The sequence below is a fragment of the Sorex fumeus genome, unplaced genomic scaffold, assembly GCF_029834395.1.
Source record: "Sorex fumeus unplaced genomic scaffold, SorFum_2.1 ptg000111l, whole genome shotgun sequence".
NCBI lineage: Eukaryota > Metazoa > Chordata > Mammalia > Eulipotyphla > Soricidae > Sorex > Sorex fumeus.
In genome coordinates this window covers 10,128,986-10,153,215 of record NW_026606168.1, presented here as the reverse complement: position 1 = coordinate 10,153,215, position 24,230 = coordinate 10,128,986, and the positions used below count along the sequence as shown (strand labels likewise).

The 24,230-nt window shown below is 47.4% G+C and overlaps 1 protein-coding gene across 3 annotated transcripts in view; it reads right to left on the bottom strand.

Moving 5' to 3' along the window:
* Positions 1-24,230, bottom strand: part of TMOD3 (tropomodulin 3) — a 73,630-nt gene that overhangs the window by 29,352 nt on the left and 20,048 nt on the right. For all 3 annotated transcript variants that reach the window (XM_056135427.1, XM_056135426.1, XM_056135428.1), the window contains exons 2-3: positions 7,046-7,238; positions 1,144-1,300 (exon numbers count right to left, since the gene is read on the bottom strand). In XM_056135427.1, coding sequence (XP_055991402.1) covers positions 1,144-1,300; positions 7,046-7,171 — 283 coding nt within the window. In that variant the 5' untranslated portion in view covers positions 7,172-7,238. The remainder of the gene's footprint in view (positions 1-1,143; positions 1,301-7,045; positions 7,239-24,230) is intronic.

Here is a 24,230-nt window from a genome sequence, read left to right as displayed (position 1 = left end):
TTGGGGGAGAAGGTCGAGAGAAAGAGCAGATGAGATGGAGATGAATTGACAGGGAAGGGGCTGGAGCAATACTAGCACAGTGGGCAGGGATTTGCCTTACACATGGTCGACCCGTGTTCGATTCCCAGCATCCCATATGGTCCCCCCAAGCACCGCCAGGAGTGATTCCTGAGTACATGAGCCAGGAGTAACCCCTGTGCATCGCCGGGTGTGACCCAAAAAGCAAAGAATTGACAGGGAATTTGAAAAGTCTGGTGCGGACCTTGTGGAATCTCTACTCAAAAGCTAACCCTCCAACTACGACAGGGACCCAGATGTTAAAAAAATGAATCTCCAAGCTTCCCTTGTAGCCAAGGGACGGTGTCAGCCAAGCAAAAGGATGAATTGTGGCCGCTGCTCTTGAGAAAGTTTTCCCTGCCGAACAGAATGCACCACTTGGAAGCACGAAGCCCGCACTAAATGCCAAGGATTCTGATGGGAAAACAGGGCCCGAAGAGCTGACCTTTGGCTCTCTGACTTCCGACGTCACTCCAAGAGTCCTAAGATATCCTACGTAAGCATGCAAGGAGCACGTCCTACGGAAGCACGCACTGTACTGAAAGCCTCCCAACTTCACTTACTTCACAGTGAGAACCTCAGAAACCTGAGCTCTATTTAGTCTCAACCGAGGACACACCAGATCAAACTCTGCAACGGGTGAGACTGGATGAGAAATACCACCTAAAAGTAGTGATTATGAAGCACTCACAAACTATGAATTCCTTTTTTTAAAAAAGTAAAATAAAAGACGCATATAGAGTATCCTTCAAAAACACAGTCTTAATTATGGTGTTCCACTATAAAGATGGGGATTAGAACAGAGTAGTGGTTTCATCTCACCTGAATATACACTAGGAAATTAAAATTTTCGCCTCTACTTTTAGTTTCCGTGAGTAATTGTAGAGGGCCACGTAAAATTACTGTGCATTAAGACTGTGTTAACAGAGCTTTACGAAACACTTAGCCAAACTTATTTCTAAAAAGGTACACGAAGTTCCCAAATTACCTAACTTTTAAGTTGACAGGACCACATCTGCCCGCGAAGCCCCCCCCACCCTTCTTCCCTTCAAGCCCCCCACCCCAAGCGACGCAGTTCCTGCTCACCTTTCTTCTCCCCAGTGTAGGGCACGTAGTCCTCCCTGTCCTTGTGCTCCAGCGCCTCCTTCTCCAGGAAGGAGAGCAGGTGGTCTCTGTCGAAGGGCCCCGTGGCCGCCTTGGATGTCTGGTTCTTCTGCCGGAAGCCCGCAGGCAGGAGGGCATTCTGCCGGAGAGAACGGATCAGCCGTCAGGGGCAGCGACGGCACCGATGCACCACGCATCCAGAAGTGACACAGGTGGAAACCAGAAATGGAAACAGGCAGGAAGACTTGAGCCTGGATTTTGAGGCATCGTCACTTAATGGCTCAAAAATTTTGTCGTGTTTTTTTGGTGGGGGGGGAGGGGTTGAGCCACACCCTGAAGTGCTCAGGGATCACTCCTGGCTCTGAGCTCAGGGTTTATGCCTCGCAGTGTGGGGGCCATTGTGGTGCCAGGGATTGAACCGGAGTTGGCTGCCTGTAAGGCAAATGTCTTACTTGGGGTACTATCTCTTGAGTTCAATTTTATTTGCTTTAAAAAAAAAAAAAGATACTCCTGATTTGACTAAAATGTACACATTTTCTTCAAAAATATCATCTAGCATGCAACACCTTTTACTTTTGGTTTGGGGGAGGAAGACGGTGCCTCACAAATAGTGCTCAGGGGTTGGGGACAGCACTGTCAGCAGTACCTGGCCAACCATCTCAGACAGTGCCGTGCTGGGCTGCAGGGCTATGGCACTGCTCACACCTACCCGGGTCACCCCCAGCACCATTCTCCATTCTGGAGCCACGCAGTGCCCCAGATCTCGGGTCCTTGCACACGCAAGGGGTGTGTCCTGACCCTCCCTCTGCTTTATAAAACTATGTAATGAAAATAGTCGTCCTTTGTTTTTGGTTTTGTGGCCACATCTGGTGATGCTTGGGAGCTACTCCTTGTATAACACTTGGGGGTCGGGGGACTCTCCTAATAGTGCTCAATGGACTATGAGGTGCTTGGGACGAACCCTGGAATTCCACATGCAAAGCAGAGGCTCCAGGTCTTTGAGCTATTTCTCTGGTCCTGAATACCTGAAATACAGCATTTTTTTTCCCCCCCAAATCTGGCTCTTCTCTGGCTCTTATCTGGTAGTGCTCAGGGGCTATTCCTGGCTCTGTGTTCAAGAGTGAGCCTGGGTAGTCCCTGGTGGAGGACCATATATGGTGCCACACACTTGAACTTGGGTCAGCAGGAGGCAAGGCAGGCACCTAACCCCCAGGACTGAACTCTCCAGCCCATAATTTTTTATTGCAGAGGTTAAGGTTTGGGGACACACCTGGCAGTACTCAAGAGTGACAGTGCTCACTCAGTGCTCAGACAGTGCTCAAGAAGCCATGTGATGTCAGGGATCAAACCTAGGCCTCCTACATACAAAACCTGCACAAAGCCTCTGAGTGATCTCTCCAGCCCCCAGGAGGTTTATCTATTACAAAACAACACCAACAAAACCAAAACAATGTTAAAAGTATGTGGCATATTCTCTCATGATGATTTTTCACTACACTGCAAAGACATTCTCATGATAAAAAAAAAATACACGAAAACTAGGGTTTGGAGCACATGCTTCAGTACCTGGGCACCACCAGATAAGAGCCAGATTTTACTTGATCCTCAGTCCTCTGTGGGTCCTGTAAGCATCCTCTAAAGTGACCCCCAAGTACAGAACTGGGAGTAGCCCCTGAGCACCATCAGGTACGGATGCTCCACCCCAAAAAACCCAACACGCAAACCCTACAAGAGGATATCAGGATGGTATTTACTGACTCGTGTTTCCACACGACATAAATGGCTGGGCTTTTTGGGCAGGTGTGTGCGTGTGCATGTACATAACAGGGATGGTGTATGTGCCTGTGAGAGCCACTGCCCAAGGCACCTCTGAGATACCCACAGCAAGGTCTCTGCGTGGGGAGTCTTTTAAAGGGCTCAGAGTGTCTTAGAGTGGGAGAGGGGACTCAAGTTGTCTCCCACAGTTTCTACTCTGTATTTTCTCTAAGACCCCCAAATTACAAGGGGTGACTCATAATTAATGACTCAAGGTAAAGTTATGAGTGATTGCGTATGTGAGTATGTAAAGGGGGACTCTGCTCGTTCTCAGTGAATTTCCTTCCCTTTCCTCTCCCACCCTACCTACCTCCCCCCGCCCCCCACAAAGAAAAAGAGCAAGAAGATAGTACAGCAGGCAAGGTTCTTGCAATGCATGCAAGTCAAACTGCATTCTACCCCTGGCACAACATATGGTCTCCTAGTCCTGCCAGGAGTGATCCCTCAATATTTACTGAATAAAGGCCTCAGAATATTTTTAAAGGAAAATGCTCATTAAGCCAAATGAACAAGCTACTGGCCCCCCCAGTGTCCATCGTGCATGTACGCCCTGTTACTTGGCAGTGGTGGCAATGGGTCCACACTGGTCCCCCACCTGCCCAAGCCCATATGAAACACTCAGGTTTGCAATGTTGCATTCACTGGGAATCCGGGCCCCTAAAATACAGTCCAGGAATACAAAGAAAGAAGCTGTAAACTCATGAGCCGACTTTCTCCAAAGATTCATGTGATCAAGTAAGATAAGAGATTGTATCATCATTACTTTAACAAACAGAAAGCTCCTTAAAATAATGGCCACTAAAGAAGGGCATGTTTTTGCCGAGCCGTGGAATTTTCTTGTAGTAACATATTCTAAGTCATTATTTCCCAAAGTGGACAATTTGGGGGGGAGGGGGTGTGCGCTTTTTACTTGTTTGCTTAAAGAAGGCAGATTTCTGGGACAGCCCTGAGTAGTTTTTGTTTCTGAAAAGGGGGGTGGTAGGCCAAGTCAGTTGAAGAAACTCTGCTCTAAGCCTTGAAAATAAAAAACGGTTTTTGCCTAAGGCTAGCTGTCTTGGAGTCTTTATGAGAAAATGCAGTTCAGCTGGCCAACTAAATGCAGCCTAAGTAACACAGGCCTAGAAAATCTAGCAAAGCCCTGCCCTGACCCCACCCGTGCTTCTCCTCCCTGTCTCCAGAGGCCTTGGGAGCCGCTGCGGTGCCCCTCACTGCCTTTCCAGAAACTTTACCCAATAAGGGACTCCCCAATAAATATCAGTCTCCTGGTCCCAACTCATAGTACTTAGGGGTGGATACTCTGCAACTAGGGCTGGGAAGATCTGCATCGAGCTCCCCGCTAACGTAGCAGACCGCCGACCAGCAAATAAGAAAAGGCAAAAATGCTCGGCCTCTGGCCTTGCAGCACTGGGCCTGAGGTCACTGGCCTTTGCAGGGCCCAGTGGACAGTGAGGGAACCAGCCTCCGCTTCTCCCCAAATGACAGAGATGAGACAACTCACCCACCAGATGGAAAATTCCCAGCTGAGGGTACTCTGGTCCCTCTGGGGACACGTGGCCATGTTTACAGCCAGTCCTACAACAGGGAAGAGGTGTTAAGACAAGTTTATTTTCTGGCCACACCCAGGGCTTACTCCTGGCTCTAGTGCTCAGGGATCACTTCAGGCAGGGCTCACTGACCTTATGTGATGCTGGGACTGAACTTAAGTCGGCTACATGCAAAGCAAGGGCCCTACCCACTGTACTACCTCTCTGGCCCTTACTCAAGTTATTTTTTCCCCCCCAACTTTATGATATATTGAAACCGGCAAGACCTTGTTAATCAACCTGCAGCATCTACCTCTCACACTCTAAGGACAGCAAACAAATGCTCCTACCCCAGTGCACTTCCCGTGCTCCCGATCGGCCAATCCAGAGCCGGGACACCCAGCCTTTCTCCGGGCCCAGGTAATGGACAACCATAGCCAATCCCTCGGTCCAGAGCCGACTGAAGTTACTCAGACCCTCCCACCCTAAACTGGTCCTAACTCGCCTCCCCGCTGCACCCTGGCAGCTCCAGGAAGGCCTTGGGCCCTGTCCACTGCGCCCTGTGAGGCCCGTGTGACTCATGTCTATCCTGCTGCCAGGAACTCAAAGGAACAGGATCTTTTCAAGGAGACAACTGTGTCCATATCTGTCAGACTGTTTTGCCACGCAAACCCCTAGGAGCCTTCTGTTTGGGGAGGCCAGCAAGCGGGCAGCGAGGGGAGGGAGCGAAGGCCCAGACAGTGCGGCCGGAGGGACCTCAACAACCTCCAATGTGCAGGACACCCCCAAGCACAAGGCAGCACCCGGCCCGATGCCAACTGTGCCGAGACGAGAAACGCCTGACCGGGGGCTTTCCTGCTGTCCCGTCACCTCAGGAATGAAAGGAGGAATTCTCCCTCTCCAAGGAACGGCTTACACTGCTAGCAGGATGGATAGCTAGGGCGGTAACAAGCATGATTTATAAAACACACTGCACCGGAGTTGGGGCAAGACACTGAAACCCAAGTATCTGATGGGGAGGGGGGTGCTGGTGGTAAGAAACATGGGGAAGAAAAGGCGGCCGGGGGGGGGGGGGCTAGAGCGATAGCACAGCAGGTAGGGCGTTTGCCTTGCACGCAGCTGACCGGGTTTGATTCCCAGCATCCCGTATGATCCCTTGAGCACTGCCAGGAGTAATTCCTGAGCATTGCTGGGTGTGACCCAAAAAAGAAAAAAAAAAAGAAAAGATGGCCAGGATCAGGGAGACAGCGCAATGTGGGAGCACGCAGGAGGCCCAAGTATGACCCAGCACAACATGGTCCCCTGAGCACTGCCAACGACCCCCACCAAAAAAAATAAAGCAAAGAAAAGAAGACCAGAAAGTGGCTGAATGGACTGGAGCACAGGCTTTGCATGTGGGAGGCCCTGCTTCAATCCCCAGCACCACACAGTCCCCAAGCACTGCCAGGAGCAAGCACTGAGCTTGGAGCAGCCCCTGAGCACGTTTGGGTAAGACCTCCCCAGAACAACAAACTCAGCCTAGCAAACAGTCACTAGCTTCAGGTTAGGCGGATTATCACCTCTGGGTGCTTCGCTCCCTGCCCTGTCCAGGGGGGAGTGAGTCAGGAGTTGGGCTCCCTGGGCTTGCGCTTACTCTGTCTCATAAGAAACATGACCCTGGAGACAAGGGGGATGCCCAATGGGCTGCAGGAGCAGCCATACAGGCCTGAGGCCCCAGGTTTGCTCTCTGGCACTGCACGGCCCCCCCACACTGCCGGGGTGGCCCTGTGAATCCCTAGCACCACACGGCCTGGCCGGGGCACCGAACCTCAGGTCAGCACCACTTCAGGGAAGTGAGGCGGAAGGTGCCACCCACAGCTCATGAAAACACATCGGGGTCTTCAAGCAGCTCTGCCTAGGTCTCGTCGCTCGACACAGGGAAAGTTACTCAACGCGGTCGGCATCTTTCAGAAAGCAGATAATCGGAGCAAGATAGCCTTCTAGACACACACTGGGTCATCCCCAGAGAGAAGCTCTGAAGAGGCAGAGAGGGTGGGCAGACATCAAAGAGCTGGTCTTTCTGCTTGTTTGGCAATACTCGGGGCTTAATCCTGACTCAGTGCTCAGGGGTCACTCCTGGTGTTGCTCAGGAGACCATAGAGGATGACGGGGATCAAACCCCAGTCAGCTGCATGCCAGGCAAATGTCCTACCCACTGCACTATTGCACTGGCCCCAAAGAGCTGGTCTTACCAAAAAAAAAAAAAAACACAACACACCTTTCTGCCAGCAGGGAAGGACTGAACAAGAGAACATCTCAGGGGATGTGTGAAAATAAGGATGTTGGAGAAAGGAGCTTAGCACAGGACTATCAGTAGAGATAAAGGAAGCAGCTGTGGGAGGAGTTGCAGAGGAAGCTACAAGTTCACTTGGATAAAGAGAAGGAGGATATGGAGGCAAGGGAAGGTCAGGAAGAAACAACACGGGGTTTAAGGGCGGCTGGGACTTTTTCAAGGGCTGGGCGAGAGGCTTTTCCCCTTTCTGAGGGGTCACCCACCGGTCACCCACCTCAGGATCGAGATCATCCAGAACCGTCTCCAGCTGCTTCAGTTCTGTCTCTGACAGGTTCCCGAGGAGCTCGTCCTCATCCAGGTCTTTGTACTTTTCCAAGTCCTTTCGGAACGGCAGTGCCATGATTCCCAGTGTTGGCAATCACTTGATTTTTGCTGTTTGGTCAGGAGAGTTCGACTCTTTCTTAAACCTAGGAAAGAAAACGAAAGCATGAACAACTGTGAGTTGCCCCGCCTGCTGAGATCTAATCTGTGTTTATTTTTTGGGTCACACCCGGCAATGCTCAGGGCTTACTCCTGGCTCTGCGTTCAGAAATTACTCCTGGCAGTTCTCAAGGTTGTATGGGATGCTGGGGATCGAACCTGGGTTTGCCGAGTACAAGATGAACACCTGGGACCAGAGCGATAGTACAGTGAGAAGGGTGTTTTGTTTGCCTTGCACACAGCTAACCTAGGTTCTGACCCTGGCATCCCATATGGTCCCCCAAGCACCGCCAGGAGTAATTCCTGAGTGCAGAGCCAGGAGGAGTAATCCCTGAGCATCACCAAGAAAAGCAAAAGACAAAAACAAAGACTAACACCCTATCTGCTGTACTATGGCTCCAGCCCACTATTCTGCATTTTAATGACGTGTGGAGGACCCTTAAGTTTCTGGCTGTACATACAGTGCTTCAACTGGTTCGGGGTTTATCCTGGATTTTTGCTTTCCCCCTTTTTTGTTTTTCGGCCACACTTAGAGGTGCTCAGGGATTACTCCCAGCTCTGCACTCTTGAATTACTCCTGGTGGTGCTCAGGAGACCATGTGGGATGCTGGGGGTTGAATCTGGGTCAGGTGCATGCAAGGCAAATAAGTGCCCTACCTACTAATCACTCCAACCCTTTTTTGCTTTTTCTTAGAAAAACAATAATTATCACTATTGTCATAGTTGATGTTGAACAGACCTTCGTTCCGTACTTCCAGGTTTAAGATCTACTAAATGGGGACTGGAGCAATAGCACAGCAGGTAGGGCGTTTGCCTTGCATGTGGCCGCCCCGGGTTCAATTCCCAGCATCCCATATGGTCCTCTGAGCATCTCCAGAGGTAATTACTGAGTGCAGAGCCAGGAGTAACTCCTGTGCATTGCCGGGTATGACCCAAAAAACAAACAAAAAAACCCTTACTAAATGTGGGAGAATGTGTTCTCTCAGCTAAAAAGAAGAATCTGTGGGCTGAGCAATAAGAACAGCAGGTATGGTGCTTGCCTTGCAAATAGCTGACCCAGGTTCAATCCCTAGCACCCTACATGGTCTCCCCCTCCCAACCAAGCACTGCAGGAGTGATCCAAAACCAAACCAAACCAAAGAATCTGCACAAAGATAGCATCAACAGCAAATATATGAACCATAAAATGTCACTTTAAAGAAGGCAGGCAATTTTAAGGAGAAAAGTTTTAAAGAGACCACACTGGCAAAACTCCTTTCCTAAAAAAAGAAAAAGAAAAACTGAAAAACAAAAGTATATGAATACATACCAAGGACAATTATTTAGAGCTATTTTTATCTTTCTTTTCTTTTACAATTTTGTTTTGCTGTTTGTTTTAATGTTACGGAAATCAGTTAAGTTAGAAAAATGTACAAAAATTTTAAGCAGACTGTTCAGACTGAATTCTCATCCTTAAAGAGTAATCAAGATAATTTGCACAGCACTCAAATATAAGACTTTTAAAAAGCAAAATATTTTCATAGTCATTAAAAAATAAACTTTGGGGCCAGGAATGTGGCTCTGTGGTAGGGCACATGATTTCCATGCACGAGGGCCTGGGTTCCATCCTCAACACCAAAAACAACATTTTTGTGTCTAAAGTAGGGGTTAACTTCTTTTGTCAGTCCAGCTAGAAAAGAAATAGAAAAGTTGGAAGCTCTGTTGTATTTAGACTGAATTCTCATCCTTAACTCCCTTTCCGGTGAGGGCTGTCGGGACAGTTCCTCAGCCCCACCCCCAGAATTTCCCGACTCAAGTGTGGCCCCAGCTTCCTAGCAGGGTCAGAGAACTGAGAGCCGCTGTTCGAGTGAGAATCAAGCAGACCTGTTTCTGGGGGCAAAGCATATTCCTTTCTGCTCTTCCTTGCAGACTGCAGGGTCCCCGAAGCTGATGGGGACCTGCCCTGTCCTGCTTGCCTTCCACCTGGCCACTGTTCCCCAGACTATACTTAGCCCAGAGGCCTCCACTGTACAGGTACAGTACTGCTGAGCTGAAATGTGCAAGGCCAATGCCCTGCCTGCTGTACTATCGCTCCGGCCCTTCCTCATTTGATTATTTATTTTCCTTTTTGGGTCACACCTGGCAATGCACAGGGGTTACTCCTGACTATGCACTCAGGAATTACCCCTGGCGGTGCTCAGGGGACCATATGGGATGCTGGGAATCAAACCCCGGTCATGCCGGGTGCAAGGCAAACTCCCTACCCGCTGTGCTATTGCTCCAGCCTGGCCCCATTTTATTTTAATCAGTAGAATGCACCTTATCTTTGATAGCAAATTTCCAGGACCCTACTAATTTTCAGATGGCTTCTCAGCCATTTCAGTTTGCTGTGACATTTGAAATTCTAGTTTTCTGGGAGTTTTGTTTGCTTCTGGTTTGGGGGTCACACCCAGCAGTGTTCAGGGGCTACTCCTGGCAGTGCTCTAGGGAACTGTGGGGTACCAGGAATTGAACCCAGGCCTCCTGCATGCAAAACACGGGCTCCCTCCACTGGGCTCCCTCTCTGTAGTCCCTGAGTTTTCTACTTGACAAAATAAAGTATTATTATTAAAGTCTATTTTCTCTTTGGGGTCACTGTTAACAAAGGCACATGGTGGGATTACAAGTGCCTGGCTTTGGGTCAGGGACAAGGCTGGCGGTAGGCACTTGCAAGTGAGAGTCCCCATCACAAGTTTGGTCTCCACCCCTGCCCCCCAAAACAATTCAAAAGTAATGTTCACATCGATGGTTGTACCAGGTAGAACTGCTCTAGTAATTGTACATACAGAGGCGGCCTGAACAACTAAACAATGAACCTTCACAAAGTGGAGACGGACTGATGTACAGTCCAAACCTCCGAATCCAGACTCAGGAGGAGGCGGGAGAGTTAAAGTGGCCTGATAAAGGCTCGCACTGATGTGGTGGGGCCTGGACTCTGCCCATCCAGCAGCAATTTAGTTTTTCGTTTTATTTTGTTTTTTCTTTTTGGGTCACACCCGGCGAAGCACAGTAAGCCGGGGCTACTCCTGGCTCATGCACTCAGAAATTAGTCCTGGCAGTGCTCAGGGGACCCTATGGGATGCTGGGAATCGAACCCAGGTCAGCCACGTGCAAGGCAAAGGCCCTACCGGCTGTGTTATTGTTTCAGCCGCCAGCAATTTAGTTTTGGGAAAGTCCTAAGTTCACACCAGACCCACAATAATTTGTCTTCGGGGGATTGGGGGGGGGGCAGGAGAAACTGGGGGTGGCAAACATACCTACAGTTTACTCCTTGTTTTTATGCACAGGAATCAATCCTGGAGGGGCTGGGGGCGCATATGGGATACGGGGGACCGAACCCAGGCCAGTATCCCCCAGGGTCAGTGACTGATCTGCTGTACTATCTCTCCAGTCTAAATTTTTTTTTAAGTCTAAGAAAAAGTACATCATTTGCAAACATACTACACTGCTCTACTGAAACAACCTTCAGTCTTTTCCAGCTTCAGATTTTTCAGAGGAAGGTCTTGACACTGTGTTGAGGACAGAAAACCTGGAATGACATGACTCAGATATGTTCACTCAGTAAACGGGGTGCTGACCTCTTACTGCATCACCGTCTAACGCAACAGAGAAGGCTCAGACTCGTTAAGACTTCTGGTCCGCACATCAAGAGGATGATGCTCTCGTGGCAGAACCCTCCCTAGACTCCTACTGCCTCCAAGACGGTCAGGCAGCCCACGGTGCCAGTGGGCCAGGCGCCTTCTGCGTCCCCTTCCTGTAACACAGTCACAGTGGGTCCTTTACGCACTGTCTGCAGCTGCTTCTGCGCACTATGACAAGAGTGAATGAATGCAAGCGAGACCAGATGGTGTAAGAAACCCAGAGTATTTGCCATCTGATCTTTCACAGAAGATGCCTGCCACCTCCTGACCTACAAGATCGCGTGCAAGTTCCTCAGCAGGAGGACTAGTTGACAGGTTGGTGCCAGATGTGCTTCCAGAACGACCTCCACCTGCTCCCATTCACGCAGCCCAACCTCCCTGGTCTCACAATGCCTTTCCCTATCAGGTCTTCTTCCAGAATTCCAATGTTCTTTCTTATCTAGGTCTGTCACTGATCAACCTCCAACACCTTCTTTGAGGACTAAGTGCAATGTCATACACCTTCAATGTCAAGCACATCTTCCCTGACTTTCCCTGGCCTTCACTCTGCGCTTCTGGAAAGATGAATCATTTTCTTATCTATGCTGCCATTCAAACTAAAGGTTGGGCTGGAGCAATAGCACAGCAGGTAGAGCATTTGCCTTGCACGCCGCCGACCCAGGTTTGATTCCCAGCATCCCATATGGTCCCCTGAGCACTGCCAGAAGTAATTCCTGAGTGCAAAGCCAGGAGTAACCCCTGTGCATCACCCGGGGTGTGACCCAAAAAGCAAAACAAACAAACAAACAAAAAACCTAAAGGCTGTTTGTTTTCAAAATCTAAGAGTTTAAGGGTCAGAGACAGTAGCAAATAGGGCTTTCCATGCAACAGACCAGGGTTTGATCCCAGGCACCCATACGGTCCCTTGAGCCTCACCAAGAATGATCCCTGAGTGCAGAACCAGGAGTAAGCCTTGAGCACCTAAGGGTGTGTCTCCCCTCCCCAAACACACACACACACACACACACACACACACACACACAGAGAGAAAATTGCAAATGCACTGATCCTTAGTTTTGATACTTTTGCTAATTCTTTGCAGCTAGTGCTGTACTCACTTCCATTTAACTCATTCTGGCTAGATAATCAGCTCTCATTTCTCTTCTTTCCCACTTAAAATAAAATCACAATTATCATTCATCACACCTCTGAAATTAAATGCAGGCACACCTTGGAGACTGTATAGGTCTGCTTTCAGACCACTGCCAAAAAGCAAGCATTACGATAGAATGGGTCACATGGAATTTTTGTTTCCCAGGGCGTATAATATAAAAATTATGTTTCCAGAAGACTGCAGTTTACTAATTGCACAATAGCATTGTGTGAGGACCGTCAAGGTCTATACAACATACAGTGCACACCTATAATTGAAAATACTTTATTGCTGGGGCCTAGGATATAGCTCAGCTGGTTATCACACATGCCTCACACGTGCGAGACCTTAAAGTTTAATCTCTAAGCAACTCATGCTCCTGTTGCCCCTGAGTATTACCAGGTATGGCCCCAGTACAGTACCGTACAGTACAGTATAACAACAAACAAAACCCCACACAACTTAATGGCTTAAAAAACAAAAACAAAAACATGTTAACCATCACCTGAGCACTCAGGAAGTTGTAATTGTCTCTCAGGAACCTTTGCTTGGGCTGGGGCAGACTTAACCAGGTTGGCCTGGGTTCGTGAATTGGCTGGGTAGAGAAATTCCTCCTCGGACAACACCAAGCCCCACGCTCAAAATCGAGCCTGATGCCTTCTAGGAACACCTGGTACTAAACCAACCTGAAGAATCAGGCCCAAGATATCCCTCTGGATCAAGATTCCCAGGTGATATTTATTTTTCAAACATATCTATGACAAAGTTTTGAACTTCTCCAGTGCAAGGGGTAGATCTATTGCAGGCAACAGGTTATAAATAGCGTACAAGCAAGAAAAGTTTCTGGCTCTAATTTAATTTCAAGGTGACAAACAAAACACAATGAACAAAGAAACACCACAAGATGGTAGCAGGAACTATGAAGGGAAACACCTGGCCGTGCTCAGGGCTTACTATGCACTTGGAGTCCTGGTAATGCACAGAAGACCAGATGCTCATTTGTGGAATATAAAGTAATGTAATATGATATTAACACCTAAGAACAGTAGAGATAAGGGCCAGGAGGATCGCTCTAAGGTTTGGAAGCCTGCCTCATGAGCTGGGGGAGAAGGCAGATGGAAGAGGGAAGAGATCACTAAGTCAATGATGGTTGGACAGATCACTCGGGATGGGAGATGCATGCTGAAAGTAGACCAAGGACCAAACATGATGGCCTCTCAGTATCTGTATTGCAAACCATAATGCCCAAAGGTAGACAGTAAGAAGGAAGGTGCCTGCCTCAGAGGCAAGGGGTGGGATGGGGTGGGGGTGGCAGAAGGGATACTGGGAACACTGGTGGTGGAAAATGCGCACTGGTGGAGGAATGGGTGTTCGATCATTGTATGACTGAAACTTAATCATGAAAGTTTATAACTGTATCTCACAGTGATTCAATAAATAACAATAATAAAAAAATTAAAAAGAAAACCAGATGCAGTGTGTCGGGATTGAACCCAAGACAGTCGTGTGCAAGGAAAGAAAAGTGCCTTACCTGCTAGACTTTTTCTCTGGTCCACTCTATTTATTTTTTTAAATTTAATTTTATTTTTATAAAGTTGTTCATGATGATTTATTACATTCAATATTCTACCGCCATTACACCTTCCCACTACCATTATTTCCCATTTTCCTAACTACCACCCAAGCCTGCCCCAAGAGCAGACCCTAAATAATTTATTTCGTGTTGCCTGTTATGAATAATTCGCTAAATCTGATCACTGCCATGCCTGACTCTATTTCTTGACTCCTCTTTACAGCAAAACTCCTTTAAAGAACTGTCTATAGTCAATAACTCCAAGACCCTCTTATTCTCTCCAACCTGAATTTCATCCTCAGCTGTCACTCCCAAGTGACGCTGTTAGCAGTGACCCAAACAGTGCCAAACCCAATCGTCATTGGGTTCCGCTTCCTCATTGTTTGAGTCCCACTGGGAACAGCATGGATGAGGCTTTCATCCTGAAACACCTCCCTCACTTAACCAAGGGAGTGTTATTTCCTTCTGGCCCCCTTCTCCCTGGTGACCCCTCTTAATCTCCCCATCTTTCCTGTCTTCTGGCTTCCCTCCCCTGCCTCCCTCACGAGATAATTTCATACACTGACCAAGCTTAGCTTTGTATTTCCAGTGTGATCGCTTTCCTGAATCCCAATTAGAAACGCCTGCAGAGCGTTAACGCCCCTCATGCGGCTAACAGGTAACTGCAAATCTAAACGTACACCACAGGCTTCTGGGTTTCTCCCCCATACTTGACTTTGCCTTGCTTTTACCATTTCAGACATAGCAAGTTCATTCTTTCACGTGACCCCCAAATCTTGATTGTTTTCTGGTTCTGTGTTGGGGGCCAGATCCAGCAGTGCTCAAGGCTTGCTCTTGGCTCTATGCTCAGGGGTCACTTCTGGTTGTACTTCAGGGACTGCTACAAAGCAGGGGATCGAACCAGGGTCGGCTGCTGTCTCTCTGGCCCAGTCTCAAAATCTTGAGTTAATTTTGACTTTTCTTATACCTCATATCTGCTCTATAAAACAAATCCTTTTGCCTCTACCTTTAAAATATCATGTCTGGGGCTGGAGCAATAGCACAGTGGGTAGGGTGTGACTTGTATGTGGCGGACCCGGGTTCGATTCCCAGCATCCCATATGGTCCCCCGAGTACCGCCAGGAGTAATTCCTGAGCGCATGAGCTAGGAGTAACCCCTGACATCGCTGGGCGTGACCCAAATACATGCATATATTCATATCTATCTATATATCTGGGAGCTGGGGATGTGGCTCAGTAGTAAAGCACATGGTGTGTGTGACTGTGTGTGTGTATGTGAGAGAAAGAGACAGGACCCTGGATTTGATCTCTGACATGACACGCCCCCCCACCCCCCAAAAAACATGCTTTGCCATCTCCACTTCTACTTTGATGCTCTAGCTCCACTGATGTATCATCCATTTCTAAAAGTCAGTCCTTTCAAAAGTGTTACAGATAATATGTAACTTTTGTGGACTGGGTTTTACCAAGAAGCATAAATTCCCAGAATTTCACCAAGTTGTTGTGTGTCTCTATAGGTCATTAGGTCATTCCCTTTTCCCGTCTTCCTCTTTTTTTTTTTTTTTACCACTGTGGTCTACAATGGTGGGGTGTGGGGGGAGGTAGTCCCAGGGATCAAGCCCAGGGTCTCAGGCAAGCAAGGCATATGCTCTCTACCACTCAAGATGCCCCTCGGCCCCGAGAGTTCATTCCTTTCTGTGTTCCTCAGTTCACACGTTCTGCAGTTTGACCCCGTATGTTGAAAGCCACCTGGAATGCTTCCAGCTCTTGACTATTACCAAGCGTCAAGGAACATTGTGTGCAGGCTTTTTTGGTGAACATAACTAGTGTCAGATCCCATCAATACTACTCAGTCTTCCCAGTACAGCTCATCTCAGTCAGAACAAATGGGAACTGGCCTCACAAAGTCCCACAGGCGCTGCCAGACCCTTCCCAGAGCCAACCCATTTCCGCCCATTCTCCGCTCAGACCACAACTGATGCTGATCTTCTAGCTCTTTCCCCAACACACCAGGCAAACTCCTGCTTCAGGGCCCTTGGACGTGCCCCTGCCTCAGACCTGTAACCTCAGTCAGCGTGCTGGTCAGCTCCTTCACTTGCCTTAAACGTGAGCTGGCTAGGGAGGCCTCCCCATCGAGGGGGGCCCGTGCCCCCCAAGGTCCTCCAGCTTCAGCATCCAGCAAACTGCTTTCTCACACTCTCTACCATTATCTGACATACCATACACCAGTTCACTGTATCCTGCTACTGAAATCGGAACTATATGCCAGCAGGAACTTTGTTCATTGTTCCATGCCCAGCAGTGACCAGATCATGCCACATACTGAGTACTAAAATTCACTAACTATAATTTCAAGGCCAAAGGTAGCACTGTAGCATTATCCTCCCATTGTTCATCGATTTGCTGGAGCAGGCACCAGTAACGACTCCATTGTGAGACTTGTTGTTTCTGTTTTGGCATATCAAATATGCCACAGGGGAGCTTGCCAGGCTCTGCCCTGTGGGTGGGATACTCTCTGTAGCTTGCCGGGCTCTCCAAGATGGATGGAGGAATCAAACCCGGTTCAGCCGCATGCAAGGCAAACGCCCTACCCGCTGTGCTATCATTCCAGCCCAAAATCATTTAAGCAGAGAAACCTGGAAAAACTGGAAAGTGATTGCAGTCATTGAAGATTAAACACTAACCTTTCATCTCAGTAACTGTTGAGAATGTTTCTTCCTAGATGTGATCTTCTGTTTGTTTTTGTTTTCTGGATCCCACCCAGCAGTGCTCTGGGCTCTGTGCTAAGGGAATGAGTCTGAGAGGTGCTCCGAGGACCATCTGTGGGGCCAGGGATTAAACCTAGCAAGGCAAGGCCAACGCTTTCTTTGCTGTATTTTCTCTCTGGGCCCTAGACCTAGCATGTGTAAGGTTGGAAGCTGTTAAGAAATACAAAATATTAAGAATATGTACATTTTGAAAGCAGAGTACTAAAGGGGAAGTTTAACATTCAAAAAACTACATTTTAAGCAACTCTAGTTTGATTGCTCAAACGGCTTGGGTTTCTTTTTAATGTATCTTCTTTAAGTAAAAATAGGAAGAGCTGAATGAGGTGACTAGGATTGGGTCCTGGGCCTCCTGCAGTTGTAAATCTGCTTATAACTTGATCAGCCTCCCCAAGAGGTGTATTCCTTCTCTCCTTGAGATTCAACCACTGATACTCACAGCTAGTTTGCCCTGCAAATGTTGCATGCCTGAAGCCCAAGTTTCCCCCCTGGCATTTTAAATTTATATTTTAAATTAAAATATAGGCTTCCTTTGTGCAAGTGATTATATCTATTTGATGTTGAGAAATAAAGTTCCAAAAGCTGATTTTTCTGCAGCAGTCATCAGAAGAGAAAAAGGGAAAAAAAAAAATCAACCACTTGCCTTTGCAAGACACTGGATCCCAGACAATCTGAAAACCAGCCAGAGACCAACTCACCTCACTAACTGCCCGGTGAGTGCCAGCAACCAACCACCAGACTCGCCCAAGTCATCACTTTTCTCCAGATGATGTCACTATGGCCCTAGGAAGTGTGCCAGTTCCTGAAATTTAGGGCTTCCCCCAAACCCCACAGAAGAAATCTGGCTCCTGGGGCCCGGATGTGGTGCAAGTGGCTGAGCACATGCCTGGCACCATATACGCTCCCCACCTTGGTACTGCTGGGTGGGGAAAGAGGAAAGCTAAAAAAAATATATATATATATATATATATATTTAACATATACAATGTGGATGAGCTGGAGCGATAGCACAGCGGGTAGGGCATTTGCCTTGCACACGGCCGACCCGAGTTCGATTCCTCTGTCCCTCTCGGAGAGCCTGGCAGGCTACCGAGAGTATCTTGCCCGCATGGCAGAGCCTGGCAAGCTCCCCGTGCTGTCTTCGATATGCCAAAAACAGTAACAAGTCCCACAATGGAGACATTACTGGTGCCCGCTCGAGCAGATCAATGAACAACAGGAGGACAGTGCTACAGTGCTATATAATGTGGACATCAAAAAGAAATTAAGTGAGGGAAGCAGAACGATAGGACAGCACACAAGCAATCCGGCTTCTGTCCCAGTACTCTGTACAAGTCCCCCGAGCCCCACTAGAAGTAATTCTTGAGTGCAGAGCCAGGAGTAAACCCTGATCACCACAGGAGGTGGCCCCCAAACAAAAACAAACACAAAATTAAGTGAGTTTAAAAAAAGAAAAGAATTGTGTCCTCCAAACACTGTGCTTAACTGGCACAGTTCTACCTTACTAGAATGCATCAGGCTGAGTTTTACCTCCCTATCATTTTATTTCAGATATTAATAGTCTCATTATTCCTTTTGTTGGGGGTAGGGGGTGGAGAGGAACAGCCGGCAGCGCTAGGGATTACTCCTGACTGTACTCAGGGTTCTCTCCTAGCAGTGCTTGGTGGACCAGTGGATGCAGGAGATCAAACCAGCAGGCTGCATGCAAGGCAAGCACCCTCCCTGCCTCTCTCTCTCTCCAGCCCTGAGTCTCACTATTCTTTCATGCTAAGGAAAACTTTCAATGACTATATACATTTACTTAGGATCAAAAGATTTCCTAAGTAAATATAATCATTTGAACTAAACATGGTTCACTATCCAATAACTTAAGTACCTGCTTCAATTTGTTTTGGTTAAAAAATAACATCAACATTCTCTCTTTCTTTCCACAGTCCCCAGTGCTCCGGGGACTATGAAGTGCGGGGATCAAACTGGGGTTGGCTGCCTGCGAGGCATGTACTTAGTTAACCCATGGACCATCTTCCTGGTCCTGCATTACTTTTAGAGGATATTAAATTTATCCTTCCATTTGGTTCACTGATTTCAGTACAAGAAAGTACCCCCACGCCCATCTTCCATTAAAATAGTGGCTTTTGTGGGATTCTTGGAAGTGAGGGTTGCCCCAGATGTGGTTACTTGTGTTTGCTCTGAACACTGAAGTCTGGGAAAGTCAGTAGCCCTGTGTTTACTGCCACTGTTACTCGTGCCATTCTGAATTCTTAAAAATGACAACTGTGGGTACGAAAAGCATCTGGAAGAAAATCAAGTCTGAAGTCTGGGGACAACCCAGCACAATTTGCTAGGATCAGAATAAGGGAAAGATTTCATTGGAAGCAAGTTACCAGGGGCAATGGCAAACCAGATCATTTCTGTGATGGTTACAAGAAAATGTTTCACAGGTTACTCACATCACTTCAAAAAAGAATATTCTGACAGGATTCCGGGAGGATCGGTGGCTCCCAAGTCTGTACCCCACTTACTCTGCCACCTCACAGGCACCAAACCAGCTCCTGGTCCCCTCATTCCTCCCAGTGGTGGGGGCAGCCCCAAAGATATGATCGAAGCTCTTGGAGGGAACCAGGTTGGAGCAAAGCCAAGATAAAAGTCACCCTAATCAGACCCTGCATCTCGGGACAGAAGATTTTTCGTCCTTTATGTTGTTTTGTTTCTTTACTTACGAATAGACTAGGAAATACTGAAGCTATTCTGAAAGTTTTTGCAAAATCAAAAGATCCCAAAATAGAAATGACATCATCGGAACAAGTTTCTGGGGGGTAATATGGCTCCTGAGCTCTTTATGTCTGCTGGTTACCAGAAAGAGAGTCACACTGGACAAAAAACACAGAGAAAGAAGGGAGGCTTTGAAGCCAGCTTATCAGCGCTTGGTCCATCAAACAGCTGGCTCCATTCCAAGAATAAATCTGAGGGGTTTCTTTCTTTTTCTTTCCCAAAGGAAGTGTCGCTATGACTCATTCTCCTTGCGAGAACTTTCTTAATCCAACAAGTTAGTAAGCACTGACTATATGCAAAATCTTAAAAATAAACCAGACTACTTCTGAAGGAAATTCTAAGGAGCAAAATGGACTCCAGCTATAATTTTTTCTTCCTTCAAATAGAGAGGGAAGCCTTTTCTTGTTTTTTTTTTTTAATTTTGCTTTTTGGGTCACACCCGGCAATGTACAGGGGTCACTCCTGGCTCTGAACTCAGGAATTACTCCTGGCCGTGCTCAAGGGACCATATAGGATGCTGGGAATCGAACCCGGGTCAGCCTCATGCAAGGCAAACGCCCTACCTGCTGTACTATCACTCCGGTCCCTGAGAGGGAAGCCTTTTCAATGTTATCAATGTCCTCATCTTCAAATCAATATATGTTTGTACACACTTAGGCGCTTGGTACACTCCAGCCACTATCCTGTGGGAGGGAATGTGGGACAGGAGGGATAGGACTTGGGGAGAGGAAAAAGGGACCGCGAGAAGGAGGAAAAGGTTCTAAGAACAAGATTCTTATTCTCTTTCCCCACTTTTTAATTTTTTTTTTTTCAAAATGGAATGGGAAAGATCTCAAGAACAATAGATAATGACAAACAAGGGGCTGGAGCAATAGTACAACAGGTAGGGCATTTGCCTTGCATGCAGCCTCCCAGGTTCGATCCCTGGCACCCCATCTGGTCCCCCAAGCACCACGAGGAGCAATTCCTGAGCACAGAGCCAGGAATAAGCGGCCCCCCCCCCAAAAAAAACCCAAACAAACCCACAATGATACGACAGTTTGAAACCTGTAATAGTCAAATTTACAGATTTCGTGTTAAATGAAGGTATAGATGACACTTGGAATTTTTCTTTTGAGGGTTAGTTAGCTCAGCAGGCTGAGTGCATCAAAAGGGATTCAATCCTTGGCATGGTCCCCCCAAGTCCTGCCAGGAAGAACTCCCAAGCACTAGGCCTGGTGTGGCCCCCAACAAAATACTCTGCACTGACACGATAAACTGTTTTGATAATTTTGCTCTCGTGCATTGATGCACTTAGTACACTTCTGTTTTGCTCCATTGTTGCTAGCTCCCAACTGACAAAAGAGATGACCTGCAAAACTGGTGATACAGCAAAAGGAAACCTAATTCTCCTCAGACTGCCTCCACATGAGAGCAGAGCCTGACAGGTCACATACGTGGAGGCATTCATAAGGTCCCAAGCCTGCTCCCTGCTCCTGTGACAATGGAGACGGTCCCTGGGAAGAGGGGCAAAGGGTGGAGGAGGAAAGACAGGCTGAGTGAAAAGAATCCCTCATGGGGGCGTTTCTTTTCTCCTCCCCCTTTGCACCCCAAGTGCGTGGAATCTTGTTAGCGATGCTACCTAGGGCCAAGTGTGCTACAATGAAGGTACAGCAGTGCATCTGTCCAGCTAAAAACATGTCCTACAGGGACCCGGGAGTGTGGCTGTGTGATCAAGCCCACCTCGGGCTGCATCTGCATGGGGCTGCCAGTGGCACCAAAGAGTCTGATCCCTGGTGAGCACCACAATCAGGTGAGAGACGTTGAACAGAAACGAGGGGAGGTGAAGGAAAATGTCTTTATTAGAGGCCATTCCAGCCCGTGCCTCCTGTGTCCAAAACATGCACTCCAACCCGGGAGAATAGGCTTAGGAAGAAATAGTGTAATCCTCTAAGTAAGCCCACAAGGTATGGGGGAAATGTCAGAGATTGTTTTTATGTGAAGGTCTTCCAAGTTAATCATCATAAAATAAAAACTAACATATACTGTACTAACATATAGTTCACAGCTACTGCTGTATTTGGAACCGTTTGGTGCTATTTGTAACTGCAAAATAAAGCACAATCTTTGCCAAGATGCCACACAGTACATATAGTAGTAGTCTAAAAGGAAAGGTGCCTTTCCCATTAACAAGGGAGTTTTAATTTACATGAGAAACTCTTACACACCAGAAGGGATACAAAATGGACAGGAGCTGGCGGCGGACAGATGCGGACCTCAGAGGCCCACAAACACTTAAGAGATGCACAAAACCCTCTGGAAACAGATAAATGTAGATTGAGACAAGGAATCTCCATCCTCTGGGAGGGCAGAGCAAGGCTCCCTCCCGTGTCCTGGTGTGACTTTGCTTTTACTCTTATAACCTGTCTTCACTGATTAAAAATTACTTTCCTTCAATAGAGGTAACATTTGTATCACCATGTATGTTTCACAGGTGGTCTGAAATAGAGCTCTTCCAGGGCTGGAGCACAGTGGGTAGGGCATTTGCCTTGCATGCAGCCGACGCAGGTTCGATTCCCAGCATCCCATATGGTCCCCTGAGCACCGCCAGGGGTAATTCCTGAGTGCAGAGCCAGGAGTAACCTCTGTGCATTGCTGGGTATGACCCGAAAAGAAAAATAGAGTTCTTTCAATATCTCGTCGCTTCTTTCTACTAGCATAGTAAGCCTTTTAGAGCGGACTGATTTGAACCAACAATCTATCTCTTTTCTTTCTAGTAAAATTCATTGTTTAAAAAAAAAATTCCTTCTCTCTTTTTTTCTGCGCAAGAATAAGCAGGTTGGATTGCAACAGGGATAAAGATAGTAGCAAGTTTTTACGTCTTAATGGGAAAATCTTCATTCCTAAAATTAAAAGAAAAAGAAAGCTTCAATTTTGGCCAGACTGCATGCCTCGAGCCCCTCCTTTTTGAGCTTACCACACAAATTGTCAGGGACTCAAGTTCCTGGTAGGACTTTCTCCCACTCCAGGAGGAAAAACAACAAAAACCCAGAAGGAGGGGTGGATGATAGCACAGTGGGGAGCAAGCGCCTTCCCTGTTTGACCCCAGGCAACCCATATGGTCCTGGGAGCCCCACCAGGAGTGATCCATGAGCACAGAGCCAGGAGTCAGCCCTGAGCATCACCAGGAGTGGCAAAAGAAATAAAACCAGAAGGGGGAGGGGCGATAGTACAGCAGGTAGGGCGTTTGCCTTGCACGCAGCCGACCCTGATTTGATCCCCAGCATCCCATATAGTACCCCCACCCCCCCAAGCACCAGGAGTAATTCCTGAGTGCAGAGCCAGGAGTAACCCCTGAGCATCACTGGGTGTGACCAAAAGCAAAAAAAAAGAAGGAAGAAACAAAACCAGAAGGACCATGAGAATTCTTTGGGAGGGGCAGAGTGACAGCTCTATGGGCTAGAGCTAAGAATATCAAGGCAGAGGCCCCCATAAGATCTCCCACACCACATGCTGGGAGCAAAACCCTAAGGCATCTGCCTTACCCAATTTGATCCCTGCCACATGGTCCCACAATGCCAGGCACAGTCCTGGAGGCACCGAGCGCCCCTGGCAGGACCTGAGTAGCACCATATCCCTGAGCCCTAGTATGGAACCAAGGGCCTGGCTGGCTAAGAATAACTGGGAGCTCCCCAACCCCCAATGTAGCCTGGGAGGCACTCCGCTCCCCTCCTCCCCCAAAAGAACTTTTTGGGAGAATACTGACAGCACTTAGCTCCCGGCAGCAAACTAGGTATGAACACAAGACTTAAGGGGCTAAGACTTACGAAACTTCACTTCTGTTTCCTGGGCAGGCTGTGGACTTGCCCCCAGAAGGCTCAGAGTCTGACTCCCTCCCAGACCACCCCAGCACTGGGCAGGCATCAGCTTCTCCGCAGGGAGCTCAGCCCCACCTCAGAGCCCAGAACCTCTTCCCTATCCTTGGGGTCCATGAACCCTCTTCTTCCTGTTCCACTCGACCATGATCTGAAGGAAACAACCCTGAACCCAACCTTGGGAAAAAACAGTAACTTGCCTTTATGTCTGCCAAGATGAACAATGTGTAAGTAGAAAGGAAAAATATTAAAGCTGAATCATGCTAGATAAGCACACACACACACACACACACACATTAAAAAAAAAGTGAAATACTTTAGGAAAGTGACTTGAAAAACCAGAACAGAGAGATTAAACAAGGGGAAAGAGTAAATAACGAAGTCAAACATGGGCCAGTGTCAGTAAGAACCAGGGAGAAAAAAAGAAGTTAAAGTGGAATGACTGCATTAATAAACGCTTTCCTGAGAAGTGACCAAATAAAACAAATTTCTACAGATCTTTGCTAGGAAAACACAAATTCCCAACACATCATAAATCATAAAAATGAATGCAGTTTTAATCACAAAATTAAACATCCTATCCTATACTACAAAGTATTAGAAGAGCGTATTCATTTATCATGATCCTTCTGTCATTTTCTCTTTAAAATATATATACATTTTTTTTTGTGGTGACCAGTGATCAAACTCAGGTCCCAGAGTGAATGGCATGTATTCTAATGCTAAGCCACATCGCTGGCCCTTAAAAAGAAGTTTTACTTGTTCTTTACTGGGAGATGGAGAGGTCACACGAAGCAGTTCTCAGGGGATCAGAGTATGTGATGCTGGAGACCAAACGAGGGTAAGCCACATGCAAGACAACCTTAACATCTGTAATATTGTTTCAACCCTTAAAATTTTTTACAGTACCTAACTATTGTATCTATTTTTATTAAAATTTTATAATTAAGATTTACTCAGGAGCAGGATCGCAGAAAAGACTTCAGAATAAGGAGCACAAGTTAGGAAAAAGGATTTGCAACTTAGGCTCTTGGGAAGCAGGTTCCTGAATGGAACTAAGGCTTTATTTAGTCTTACTCCACAGAACTTCAGGCGTTCCCTCCAATGCCAACATGCACAGAAGGCCACTCCTTGAACCTGGCTCATTTTTCTCTACCAGCATGAGAAACTGAAATAATTACTAAATGATCCCTAAAATTCTTCCGAATCTCAAAATCTAAATTC